Here is a 14,254-nt window from a genome sequence, read left to right as displayed (position 1 = left end):
AAAATGAAATAGATTTTTGAAACAAATAGATAAATTACTAAAATTTCTGGCATGTGAAAAATACAGTTTAAGTGTCATATTAGCAGTAAATGACTGAAAAAGTAAAAAAAAAAAAACTACAAAAACAAAAAAAGATCTAAAAAGTATTAATGAAAATAGATCTTGTTTTCTGGGGGGGGGGAATTAAAAATGAAAAAAGAGGGACATTTACAAAAATGAATAATATATTAATTTAATTATGCATGCGTGGTAGGCAAAAACAAAAATTCAACAAATTATGATTGGAATGTTAACAGAAGCTATTGAAATGTAATGAAAATAATACATTAAAAAACTGTCAATTTCATCTCTAAATGGCGCAAAAGTAAAAAAAAAGAAAAGAAATAAGAAACAGTTGTTTATGTGAATGGCATATATTGGACACTGAGCCCCACCTCCACATGGATCAACAGCTAACAAATTTATTAATCACAATACATTCGTCCAATCGCATCGCGGCTCTCATGTCGTATCTTTCTAACAGCTGTTCTGATTGGGTGGCTCAAGCGTCAATCAAAGTGTTAGCCACGTCCCCTTTTTGGACATCAAACACAGAGGAAACTGCAACAGGGGCTAAACATAGGGGGGAAAGTGTTGCAAGTCGTTTTTACAATATCGGTGGTTTAATCGCCTTTTTTAATCGTAAATTTTAAAGAATACCGTTTTTTCCTGCTTCTCGACAACTTTTTTCCCAGTTTGGTGCGGCCGTGTGGGGATGGATGGGATGCGGCCTAGCAGCGGAGCAGCAGCGCACCTCGGCCTCGCCTCGATCTTTCCCCCGGGATTGCAGGCCATTTATGGGGAATGCAGGCGTCTGTATCCCGATCAGGCGAACCCGCTGCAAGTCACAGCCATTGTGAAGTATTGGTGAGACGTCTGAAGCGTTCCTATTTTATGTTGTTGCTTGATATGCACACATAAAAACAAGTTCAGTAAAACTGGATTTTATTCCAAGAACTATTCCAGAACTAGTTTGTACTATTAAAACACTGAGTGGTGATCAAAGATAAAATCTAATTTCAGTCCGCAGAAGCATTATTAATAGGTAAATAACAAACTTTCAAGTGTACTTTTCCATCTCAGTGACTCACTTTTTCCTCCCATGATCCTCTTTTCAGGTTAGGGGGTCCAGATCCTTTGGACTACATTAGTATGTACAGAAACTTGGGATGTCCTGGACAAGACGTACCTGAACACTGGCACTATGTCAGCCTGGGTCTAAGTGACTTGTATGGGGACAACAGAGTTCATGAGTAAGACAGATTATGAGATGAAAGTTTCATTATATGACAGTTGTTACAGCAATACCCAGCTAGTTTAGTTCAACTTGTATTCATATTTACATGATGTATTCACTTGCATGAAGTTTCTGCAGTTGAATGAATTTGACGTTTAGTTTTATGTGAAGAGATGTATTGATAGTAGGTTGGCAGGGATTGAATTTCAGCTGTATTCTGCTTCTTTATAGATTCACAGGTCAAGAGGGCCCAAGTGGTTTTGGTTTTGAGCTCACATTTCGGCTGAAGAGAGAAACAGGAGAGACGGCACCCCCTACCTGGCCAGCTGAGCTCATGCAAGGCTTGGCTCGTTACGTGTTTCAATCAGGTACTGTACCTGTACCCACTCTTTAGGGCTTGGAGTTTTATAATTCCTGGGAGCATTCCTTCTGTAATATCAAAACAATGTAGCAGCTGTTGTTTTCAGCTTTAACAGATTTAAAGTCATTTAATATATGGTGTAAATGGTAAAAATGTAGTTTTTCATGATCATTATTTCTCAGCCTGATAGTATGAACCATTTAATGCTTATAAGCGACACTTTTACTGTCTTACAGCTGTAATAATCAAGCTTGAGTGGGACATGCAAATGTAAAATAAAGCCTTGAAATAAAGTTTGGCTTTGTATAACTGTAATACTATAATATAATCAAGTTGAAAAGAAGTACAGTGGTGTCTCAGGATAAAGAGAATCTGCAAAAAAGACCTTTTTTCCCCATATATTTGCACTTCAGATCAAACCTAAAATCCAGATTTAGTTTTTGCCTGCCAGTTTTAATAAAATAAGACCTCCGCATATCCAACTGAGTGATATGAGGTGCAGCATGTGGAATCACACATCTAAATATGTGCAGACTGTATTTAGCAGAATGTGGCTTTCTGCTTTATTTTAGTAGCTTTTTTATTTGAAGTACAAACAAACTTTTCTTAGTGTTTTAATGTGAAAATTGCAGATTTGTCCCAGAGCAGGTATCTGTGTCTATACTCTATTGCATGTACTGTATGCAATATATTAGAGTTGTCAAATTAAAATCATATTTAAATATTACTCTCTTGAAAGTATACAGTCCTCTCAGACGAATCGTTTGCTCTGCAACAGAAAACACATTCTGTAGTGGCGATCACATTTCGTGGCACAGTCCGTTGGACAACAGCGAGTCTAGAATCCAGCATATGCTACTAACGGAGGACCCTCAGATGCAGCCGGTGCAGACCCCCTTTGGTCACGTCAGCTTCCTTCAGGTCAGGCACAACAACCCAGCTGTTTCAAAAAGTTGTTGACTGTAGGCTAATATAAAATCACATTTATTTCATTTTCTTATTTGTTTCTTTAGCCTTTGAGATCGGTTTCACACATGTTTATGTAGCTATTTAGGTTCAGCTGAGCCCCACCGTTTATTTGAAATGACCTTAAGACATTACATTTATTAACCTTGTCCTCCTATGCATGCGTCTCCTTGTGATTGGTGTAAATTAAGTTTTTCCTTCTGTGCTCATCAGATTGTGGGTGTTTGCACAGAGGAGCTGCAGGCAGCGCAGCAGTGGAACGGTCAAGGCATTCTGGACCTGCTGAGAGGAGTGCACATGTGAGTAATCCCACAGCCAGCCATGAGACAGGCCAAGGACATGCTTGTGCTCAATTGGTGGGAAAACTGCGTTAAAGAAACTGCAGGACTGATTTAACCAGCTGAGAAACTAAATGAATGCCCTTGATATATTACTTTGTCTCTGTGGCATTTATAGAGGGGTGAAGTTATAAGTTTGTGTTAAATTTACTGTAAGCAAATGTAAGAATATGTGTGTCGTCGTACTTGAATGATGTTTCTTTTCCACTAAGTGGGTCAGGAGCTTTCATTTGCACTGAGATGCTTTGTTCTGTTCTTGTTTTTCATTAATTCTGCATTGGGTCTTGTTTCGTCTGCTGTTTTGTTTGCAGTGCTGGGGGTCCATGGTTAATCACTGACATGAGAAGAGGGGAAACTATATTTGACATTGATCCACACTTGCAAGTAAGGCTTTCTGAATTTTGCATGTTGTTGAACGGAACATATCATTCACATGAAAATGCTCGTATTATTTACCCTGATATTGCTGCTAAAAGGCTTGCTGTTATTTTTTTGTGTGTGAAAAACGAATTTTGAAAAATGTACATGTTCATCTTTACCATATGACAACTGTTCATGGTTATTTGCTCAAACTCTTCTTTTTAAGATGATTTTAAATAATATTTCAGTCTGCTCTTCACACATTTTACTTAGTATTTAAGTAAATTATCAGTATTGATTGATGTTGCATATACGTCGGTCGATATTGAATATTACGCTAGTATGAGGTTGGTAAAAATGTTATTGTTTTGGAAAGAAGTGCTCACCCAGGCTGTGTTTACTTTATCATAAATACAGTAAAATAACAGTATATTTTACATGTAAGCAGTATATTTTATTCCAAAGCTGAATTTACTCCAGTCTTCAGTGTCACACGATCCTTCAGAAATCATTCTAAATATGCTGATTTGGTGCTCGAGACATTCTTATTGAAATTATTCTAATAAGTATTGATTTTAGACAGATGTTTCCAAGTTATTTTGAAACACTAATTTTATAACACTGTTAAATGTAATCTTTAGCAGATCTCAAAATGAATATCCATTATCAAACTGCACATGACATTATGTAGTGATGCCTAAATCTACTTTTTTTTTTATGTTACCGTTTTTGGTGTTTTATTTATTTATTGAATTTTAATATTAGTCATTGGCAATATTGGTTATTAACCATAACATAACAATAATTGCTTGCTTATCTGTATCAGCCCTTTGAATTATTCCTTTAAATATAGGTAATTGTTAACCGTGTTAAGATACTTTTGTGAAATGGATCCAAGCTAAATTTGTCATATCCTATGATTTATTTATTTATTTATTTTTTAAACACATCTCTCAAGTAATGAATGATAATCATTCCTGGCGATTAAGGTCATCTGTTATAGCTCATACTGTGCTCCAGGAGTGATGGGAAAAGATGGAGTGTAATTAAGTCTGTGGCTGTTAAACTCAACACCTCCAACTGCTGTTAGTCCTCTGCCCCCTCTCTCTCTGCGCTGAGACGGACACATGTCCAGCCATGCTGATCTCCTGCTGATTAGTGCGTGTTGATTGCTCATCCCAAGCAGGAACGAGTGGATAAGGGCATAGAGACGGACGGCTCTAACCTGAGTGGGGTCAGTGCCAAGTGCGCCTGGGATGACTTGAGCCGACCTCCTGAGGATGAGGACGACAGCAGGAGCATTTGCATTGGGTCACAGCCACGCAGGCTGTCCGACAAAGGTGAGGGGTTCTAAGGACAAGTGCAGCCCGATTTAAAAACCAAACACCAAACTCCATATGCTTCAGATATTTTGTATTGGCTCAAATTACTGTGACGTTGTCATGAGTATTTGTGTATTGTTCATATAGACACTGAACAGATTAGAGAAGCCCTGAGGAAAGGACTGGAGATTAACAGCAAGTCTGTCCTGCCTCCCATCAGCAGTCAGAGGCACAGTCACGACCGGCCACAGTAAGTCCTGCCCTTTCATGACAATCAGAGCTTCTGGACTGCGTGATTATACTGGTCAAGCGGAAGTATGGTTTAGCCAGTGCTGTGACCTTAATTCTGGAAGTAGAAGGTTGAAGAGTTTGTTTCAGGACACCAAACTGCTTTGGTTTTCTATGCCACCTGTTCGGGACAGGATGGCATCATTATGGTTTATGGCTAGGAGACAAAAGATGTTTGGTGCCGGTGCCAGGGCCTGGGCACTATGACTGTATATACATAGTGTGTCACCAGGTAGAGATTTTGCTATATTGTTTATAGTACACAGGGCTGCACAATTTATCAAATAAGTGATTGAGATTATGATTATGGGTGCTGTGAATCATGAAAAGCGATGTGGGTCTACTGCCATCGCCATTTTTTCCAGTGGTTGAGCAATGTAACATCACAGACATTTCTGTTGTGCGCGTGATTGCGTAGATGTGCAAGTTGGTAGGGCTGGATTGATAATATTGATTTCTTAATTGTAATCGATCTTCATTTTGAACTGATATCGATGTTTAAGTTTCAAGATCGATCTGTCAGTCTGTGCTGTTTTCAGCTGATGATAGCACTAAACAATATACGTAATGTTCAACTCCCATCCACTAACTTGTCATCTCTTCAGCTTTAGTACTACACTGTAAAAAATGGAACGGGCTATTTACTTAAAAAAATTATGGTAACAATATTACACTTTTTGAGTAGTTTTTAAGGCTTGATTTAAAAAAAAAAAAAAAAAAACACATTTATTTAATAGAATCTACCTGAATAAATCATGTAAAATCTCCTAAATTAATTCATCTATGACACAATGAATTTCATATAATTTGTGAAATGTGCTCATTTATTTTAAGTTGACTCTCAAAAGTCTGTGATTTTGAGTGAGGCCTGTTTGTATTTGACTTTGAGTTATTTTGTACATTTAAAAGACTGTATACAGCCAAATAGCTCAAGTAGGAAAATACTTGAGAAATACTGGAAAGTACTGCACTAGCACTAGCAAAGCTACTGCTCATTGAACAAGGCTTATTGCCTTATAGGAGTAGTATCCATAACCATAAGCTCTACTCTTCTGCACAATGGTAACGATTGCACTGCACAATGGAAACTTCAATGTAACAGAAACTATTTCAAATGTCAAACATAACTGAACATTAATAGATGTTTCCCTTCACTCAAAAACACATAAAATAGCATTTAACTTCAAAATTTACTCTCCATATCCAGCCATATACAAAGCATGCTGGGAACTAACAATCACCTCTAAAATAAAACTGCAAAAGTTAGCTAATTCTATTAAAATAAATAGGTAGCCTTCTTTCCTTAATTTTTCTGCTTAAGTTTCCTTTAAAAAAAGAGGAAAACGCATCTCTTGGTTTTATTAGTAAAAAGTCCTCTATTTTCTATACAACTCTGAATATACTCACTATTTTTAATTATCATAATTAAAAAAAAAAAAAGAAAATTACAAGACCCATGATTCATTTTTTACAGTGTTATATCATGGAATAAACATGAATTAATATCAGAAGGTATGTTGAAAGAAAACGTACTGAAATGTATCATGTTTCAGTTGCGGAAAGACGCCTATAAAACAGCTTGCAAACGATGTAATGTTACATTTACCTCAGGTAAGCTGTTTAATCACAGCTTGATAATTTAACTAGAAAATTTAAGTTTTGTTTACTTTATCTAAAAATAAATAGCAATTTAATAGTTTGGACTTTAAATTTTAACCTTTAATATTATGGCAAAATACCAACTGACATGGTTGTATAGTTTAGTTGAGAGACTTTTCCCTTGCGAAAACATCGATATGTACTGTACCTGATACATATCCATTCCAAATGAATTAATATTGAATTGAGATCAGAATCAAATCAGTTTGTGAAATCAGTGTCAGTTTCCACCCCTATAAATCAGTCTGTAAGCCTGTTAATATTATCGCTGAAAACCCATTAGGAATGATTATTTTCAGCATTCATAGATTTCAGTTGGTGGCACACAAAAATGAATACTTGGACATCCAATGTATACTGCACCCAAACACCCAATGCATACTGCAAGAAAGCAATGTGGCAAAAATCTGCAAAATTAACTGATCATGAATGATATATATGTGATGCAGTACTGTTATATAAGGCCGCCCACCCCTATTTGGTGCACAGTTAAAAAATGGCTTTTAAACAGGTTTGCAATTTTTTTGCAAGAGTTAGGAATGAATTTCATGAACTTTGGTTGGTTCAACTCAACCGCTATATATATCAAAATCACTATTGGTTTGACAGCGACTCTGAAGCCTGTCCAATATGTGGATAATTACCTGCAGGTATTTTTCAGATACAGCCTGTCCCTTCAGTCTTAGTCCTCAAGAGTGCTGACTCTTGCCAGCTGGCCTGCTATTGTACAGCAGTGTTACTAGCTCATGAAATTAGCTTCAAGTGCCAATAGTCTGCCAGTACAAATGTGCTTTTGAATTGGGTACTGTATTATGCTATACTGTCCTTAGACCCATGATTATTTGTGCTGTTAGACATTGCCTGTAATCTTTATTATTAGGTCTGTGATGGTAGCAGTTAGCTGGGGTGACCGTTTTAAGCACTCCATCCTCATCTCATTAAACGCTGTACAATCCAGATCATCTCAGTGCATGGTTTGTCTGGGTTAATCTCACTATCCTGTTGTCTGCACCCCCTTGTTTTGCTCACGGCCCCCTGCTACTTGTAGCCCAGCCAGAGATTCAGACATACTTCCTGGAGCTCAGCCTGACTGCCGGCTGAAATTGGCTGTGTTGCCTGTTCCAAATAATCATGATGAATGAGAAACATAATGCTGAAGTGATGTACAATGACAGTTTTCTAATAAAGATCTTCACTTCTGTACATACTTTCTTTATGGAGAGGAAAAGGATTTCAGGCTTCTGCACTGACTGAGTATCATAAAGAATTTAACAGTTCTGGTTCAGATTCCTTTTAACGATTTCATTAATGATTCTTTTAGTACTTGTGATCAAGTCGTTGTGTTGAATTTCAAGTTTGACATGATGAAAGTAATGACTTGCAGTTTCAATAAGTAAGTGATTCATTTACTTACCCCCTCCGATTGATTCAAACATATTTTGTTTTACTAAAAAGAACCAGCTCATAAGATTAATTAGTTGGGGAATTTGACTACTATGGTCAACAATGTATTTTTCACACGATAGATTCAGCAGCCGTGCAAGTTAAAGAACAATTAACAGAACCAGACATGATGAAAATGAGTTGAATCCTGTATGTAATTTTATTTATTTACAAGTTATCATTATGCACACTTAACTGACAAACTTTCAAGACCGCTTAAGTGTGTCATGAATTTATTTGTCAGTTGTTGATCAGTTGCTTGACCTGTGTTTGCCACACTTGCTCCACTGATGCATCTGTCCAACATTTTATGCCTAAAAGGCCTTACAGTAGCAACCGAATTACCCTGAATTACAAATATGTAGATACATTTAAAGGAGCTATTCCAATCTCTTAAAAGAGGGAAAGTTTACTTTTTTCTAAGTGGCTTTTGGAAAGAATAAAATTGATTTGCCGTTTGGCAGTAGTGGTAAATGCATTCATTCACTTCGCTGTGGTACAAATCTGCCCCTAATTTCTCCATAGACAATCAGTTGGACATTTCCAGACCCAGCAGATATCAAGGTAAGAGCCAACTACGAGTGAAACTGAAACTATTTCTCCAACAAATGGACTACGGAGACTATTCTTCTTTATTCCACTTTGAAAATGGGTTTTCAGTGCAGTGTCTGCAAGTTACTTTTTGTTACAACAAAATGGAAACACAAATCTCTGCACTATTTCTTACTTTAAAAAAAAAAAAAAGTATTTAGATCCTTAAGCTACAAATGTATGAATGACATTGCACATCAGTATTTGGAACATTTCTGGTATTTAAACTTTAGTGGATCAGGTTCATAGTTAATGTGATGAACACGGTTACAACGAGGTTATCTAATGCAATGACTTTTATATAGTTCAAATGTGGCACTTGGACACCCTCATTCTGTTTTTTCCTTATGTTTTCCCCTCTTCTATTATCCCAGGAGCCGTAAGGACAGTCTAGAGAGCGAGAGCTCGGCTGCTATTGTCCCTCATGAGTTGGTGCGAACACGACAGCTGGAAAGCGTGCATCTGAAGTTCAACCAGGAGTCTGGGACTCTTCTCCCACTGTGCCTCAGGTAAGGCAGAACTCCGTTGGGAGTGTACTTGCATACTTAAAAGTCATTTGCCATACGTTTTCTTGAAATTCCCCAGGGTCGGAAATAAATTTTTCTGTTAATTCAATTCAAATTCAGTTCCAGGTAATTTCCAGGGGCATTTTTGTGCTGTCTTTGTCAAATACTGCAGAACGAATGTTTTGAGTGGTGACTGAACACCTCTGATTGGCCATTGCCATAAACTCAACAGAAACCTGGGTCCCACTTTATAGACCCTTTTTGTGCTGACGTCACGATTACGTCACAACGCTAGCTGGAGGCAAAACAAAGGGAAAACTGGAGGCGGCTAATTCAAACCAGCGCAGATTCGGCTACATAAGGAGCTTAAAATATCATCTTGTTGTGATCAGGGTTCCCACGGGTCCTTGAAATCCTTGAAAGTTTGTGAATCTGATTAAAAATTTTCAAGGCCCTGGAAAGTTTTTGAAAATAAACAAACATATATCTACAGGTTCTTGAAAATTCCATATTATTCCCTCCGGTCCGCTAATGTGTTATTTCGCCAACACTTTGTGGCATATGCATACTAGCTTGCTTGATTTACGTTAGTTATGCACATTTATGCGTTACGTTAAGTGTTTCCTATTTGAGGTACTTTGTGTTGTTTGATGCCATGACGTTCACACGCACACAAAACTACTAAGATGGTACCTCAACATTTCACAGACACACCGTGCACATTGCAAAAATAGGCTGAAACCGCTGAAACGTGATGCCTGGAAAATGCAAGTTTCAAGATATTTGGCTTACCAAAGAAGATTACAAAGAATGGCTTGCCAGAGATCCAAAGGATGTAATGTTGTATTACTTTGCTTGTTAAAATAATGAAAAGCCATGAGGCAAGAAAAACTTAAGTATATTCAAATATCTTAAAACTTCTGGTTACATGAGCCTAAGCTCTTTTCAATAAAATCCATGCAAAAGTTAATATCAGATCATTTTAGAATACAGTATAGTATGTACAAAGTATTATTCAGTTTTATGCAAAACAGAAATATGACAAATAGAATATCAGATTTCTGTCATATGGCCAAAAATAAATGCAAAAAAAAAAAAAAAAGCTTTTTTGCATAGTTGTGTTTGAGGCATGAAAGCTGTAACAATGTATCTTACAAGGTGACGCAATGTAACCTTGCTCTCACTTGAACTGTGTCCCCACATTAAGTCCTTGAATTTGAGGGTATTGGACCTGGAAAGTACTTGAAAGGTCCTTGAATTTGAAGTTAACCAAGGTGTGGGAACCCTGTGTGATGTTGGATGCAAGAATCGACGTAGTACAGGCTCCTATTTTAAATTTTAACGCATACCTGCTGCCACTCCCAGACAAAAAACCAACAACAGCTGTGGTTAAACCAGATAAAACGAGTGGACTTGACAGAAACAATCATCAAAAATGCTCGCGTTTGCAGTGCACACTTCTCATCAGAAAAGGTTAAATAAAGTATCGTCTTTTGTTATGGATTATGGTTTGTGTTACGTGTCTAAAAATTTCTTATGCATCTCACAACTATGAAATAATGTCTGTGCGCATGTGTGTAAAACAACAAACTGACGATGTATATGCTTAATCATCTGTAATATACATTGTTGTGATTGATAGTGGCTGGACTTTCTAAGAACTTAGTAAGAAAGAATAATCAAATTCTAATTCACAGCTTCCTTTAAATGTACTGTATGTATTGTTAACTTGCATAATTTACAGGATGTATATACTTTAAAATAACTATTTGGCCATGATACATATTTTGGCCCAGTTCACTCTCACATCTCAACATTAGCTGTAAAAATAGTTGCCTGCTGAAACTGAAATATATGTACATCTTCATGACTAGATAGACACAGGTGAGCTTCTCTTTACTACTCGTTAGGTTTCTCTAAGGTTATATGTGACTCGAGTCACTCAATCGGAGGTAATCCTGTCAGATCGTCCATCCATGAGCATAGGGTCGGCCAATCTGATTTTGTCCGTTAAAGTTAACTTATTTAAATAACAATCATGGTCCTGCACAGTGAGTGACCTCACATATGCAGGTAAAATCGGATTTTCTCCAGCCATTGTTAAAAAAACAAGGTAACAAACTTCATAGCTAGCGTTAGTGAAGCGGTCAGTGGAATCTTTCTGCCTCCACCTAAGCGTCACAATGTTTACTAACATAAAAAGGGTTTATATTAGGTGGCCTTAACTACTATGTACTTACATTTGAATTAATCATTTGGTACAATGCACATGTTTTTACATTATACCTATATTTTTAAAAATACCTATATGTAATTACATTTGTAATTTCTGTAATTATATTTATAATTACACTGTTGACCCATCCCTTACACTTTAACCCACCCTTAAACCTACCCAGACCACCAAACCTGTCCCTAACCTTACCCGTATCCCACCTCAATAGCAGAAATAGTGTTTTGCAATACACTATGAGCACAATAAGTACATTGTACTTATTTTTTGATGTAAGTATATAGTAGTTAAGGCCACCTAATATAAAGTGTGACCGAAACCTGTGATATGATGTCATAATGCGTAAAAATACATCATAACCTGATGTAACACGAGCAGATCGAAATGTAATACCGCTATCAACATTTTTTTCCATTTTCATATTTCACTTTAATCATGACATGTCTTAATAGATTAAGTTTACTTGTGTATGTGCATTTTGCTGGCATTTGCAAATCCTTTTTGTTGAGGCTTGAACTTTATGATTATGGGCAGGGATTGTGATTTCACTCAGAAGTGAGAAGTAGAAGTACACATTGTACTAGTGTGCTGATTTGCATTTGATGATCATATTACAATATATTACAGTTTACAAACAAATTGAGCTCACTGAAATGCTAACAGCTCTGATATTGCTGGCACTGAAAGAGAGGGATATGAGTTTTATGTAATCTCCTTGTTTGGACAGAAACAGAGACAAGGCTCACAGAGAAGCCTTTGTTTAAAGTCCAAGTGAGAGCAGGGAGAAAGTGAACATCAGGTTACTTATAGCTTTATTTCCCGCTTGCGTTAACAACACTTATCAATGTCTGTGTAAATGATTAATTCAGCTTTTTTCTTTTTAATCTTTTCTTGTAGAGGTCGTCTGCTTCATGGCCGACATTTCACATATAAAAGCATTAATGGAGACACGGCAATCACCTTCGTATCCACTGGGGTAGAAGGGGCCTTTGCCACAGAAGAGCATCCATATGCTGCTCATGGACCGTGGTTACAGGTAACAGACATGCATTACTATTATATCCCAAAAAATGGCCTGGTGATGAGTAAATGTTCAGGGAAAGTTTCATTTTTGGTTGAACAGAAGTTCAGTGTCGTTCCATGTGTGTGACGTTTGTTCTGATCCCCTCACTTTAGATACTACTTACTGAGGAGTTTGTAGAGCAGATGCTAGCTGACGTTCAGGATTTGAGCACCCGTGAAGTGGTAAGATTTTAGACCTCACATTAAGATATTTCACTGGTTTTGTAACCTTTTAAAACTGGTTGTGTTTTTAACATGCTATATATCTCTTTACCCTCTCACCCAGTCTAAGCTGCCGAAGGAGTACAGCTGGCCCGATAAGAAGCTAAAGATCTCTGTCCTGCCAGACACAGTGTTTGACAGCCCACTGCAATAAGACTGGGAGCACACTGTCCCTGATTACAAACCCACATCTACAGAAAGGAGCTCAACTCTTTGTGCCTACAGACAGCTGAAGGAAACAGACATTCAGACACTTCCCCTTTTCCCAGAGAGCATCGTAGATGATTGCACATGACACATTTCTTTTACATGTACAACATTTTGTGTTTTCCGTTATACCACTTGTGTTTGCATCGGTCTACCTATTCACTCTTAAGGAAAAATTGTTGATTGTTTTTCTGGTCTGTTTCAAAAAACACATTTCTTGTTGAACGTTTAGCAGCACGAGACAATGTGCAAGCACTGGTGCCTTTTTCACCTTAGAATGGACTGAAGTTACATTTTAAAAGAAAATTTGCTTTTCTAAATCCTGCTTGTAATGTGAAGGAAAGCATGTTTTTAAGCATGTTTATAAAAAAAAAAAATCTGGTTTGCATATATAAAATACAGCTGTGCCTATTTAAGGTTGATGATATTTCATAAGGTCTTCATTTAGTTGTCAAACAATAGGTGGTTAGTCAGTTCACCTTCACAATACCAAAGCCTGTACAGAATGGATGTTTTCTAAACCTCATGTCAAATGTTAAGTTGAGAAGCATGAAATAGTTCCCTGATCTTTCTTTTGTTTATTTTTGTTAACTATTTTACTTGTATTGAAGTTCATTTCATTTGACTTTATGATTGCATTCCAAGCCTCTTTATAGGGAAGCAAACTAACTGGTTCCTGGACGGCAGTCTATTTTCTAGAATGTGCATTTGTTATTTTTGGGATGTGTGCTCAATAATATAGGTCAAAGTTTAAAAAAAGAACCTCTATTAGTGCTTTTGAAAAGATGAATTTAATTAGTGTACTGGCGTTTTTTTTTATATTCTGGAGAATCACTACACTGCCTGTGGTTTTGTTACCCTTAAGTGCATTAAAGTTATTTACATAAATCGGGATGTTTGTGTTGATTTTGATGATACAACCTGAAAAAATGCCATGTTTTACTTTTGCACAGAATCCTTCTTTCACATTAAATGATACAGTATTTTCTGATGACAACCAGGCACGAAATTCCTCCGAGAGAACCAGCAAGTTTGCCTGTGACTGAATTATAAGCTCTGTATTTTGATGCGGTCTCTTTAAGATCCCAATGTAAATGCCCTCTTTGCATGTGGAATAAGTAACAGCATTCTGGTGGGCTGGTCAGATAATAGATGGTACATTCAAACACAGCTGTTCAGTTCTAAAACCCAGAAGAGAATTTGCCTTATGGGTTCCAATTCCAATATTTACTTGACATTTTTATTTTATTTATTTTATTAAATTGACTAAAATTGAGTGAAAAACTCGTTAAGAGACACTTACTACTGTAAATTACATGCACCAACTCCTCAAACTAATTCTGAACCAGCTGTGTTTTCAAAAAGGTAAGTTGCTAAATAAATATTTTTGTTTTTTCCTCTAAATAAATGTAATTGAATG

The 14,254-nt window shown here is 36.8% G+C and overlaps 1 protein-coding gene across 6 annotated transcripts; it reads left to right on the top strand.

Annotated features, from left to right (window-relative positions):
• Positions 1-548: 548 nt before the first annotated feature.
• sufu (suppressor of fused homolog (Drosophila)) lies at positions 549-13,741 on the top strand. Of its 6 annotated transcripts, none has more exons than XM_058795320.1 (13): positions 549-906; positions 1,158-1,292; positions 1,508-1,644; positions 2,377-2,558; positions 2,817-2,902; positions 3,253-3,325; positions 4,488-4,641; positions 4,771-4,873; positions 8,539-8,577; positions 8,979-9,113; positions 12,241-12,379; positions 12,520-12,588; positions 12,692-13,741. In XM_058795320.1, exons 1-13 carry the CDS (start codon positions 755-757, stop codon positions 12,779-12,781), a joined length of 1,494 nt encoding a protein of 497 aa, XP_058651303.1. In that variant the 5' UTR covers positions 549-754; the 3' UTR covers positions 12,782-13,741. The 6 variants fall into 6 exon arrangements, with proteins under 6 accessions (XP_058651303.1, XP_058651305.1, XP_058651302.1 ...); XM_058795319.1 differs by having other exon boundaries at positions 551-906; positions 4,485-4,641; positions 12,692-13,740; XM_058795321.1 differs by having other exon boundaries at positions 556-906; positions 2,416-2,558; positions 4,485-4,641; positions 12,692-13,739.
• Positions 13,742-14,254: the final 513 nt, after the last annotated feature.

The sequence above is a fragment of the Onychostoma macrolepis genome, chromosome 13 (genome assembly GCF_012432095.1).
Source record: "Onychostoma macrolepis isolate SWU-2019 chromosome 13, ASM1243209v1, whole genome shotgun sequence".
Classification (NCBI taxonomy): Eukaryota; Metazoa; Chordata; class Actinopteri; order Cypriniformes; family Cyprinidae; genus Onychostoma; species Onychostoma macrolepis.
This window is presented reverse-complemented; position numbering and strand designations above follow the sequence as displayed.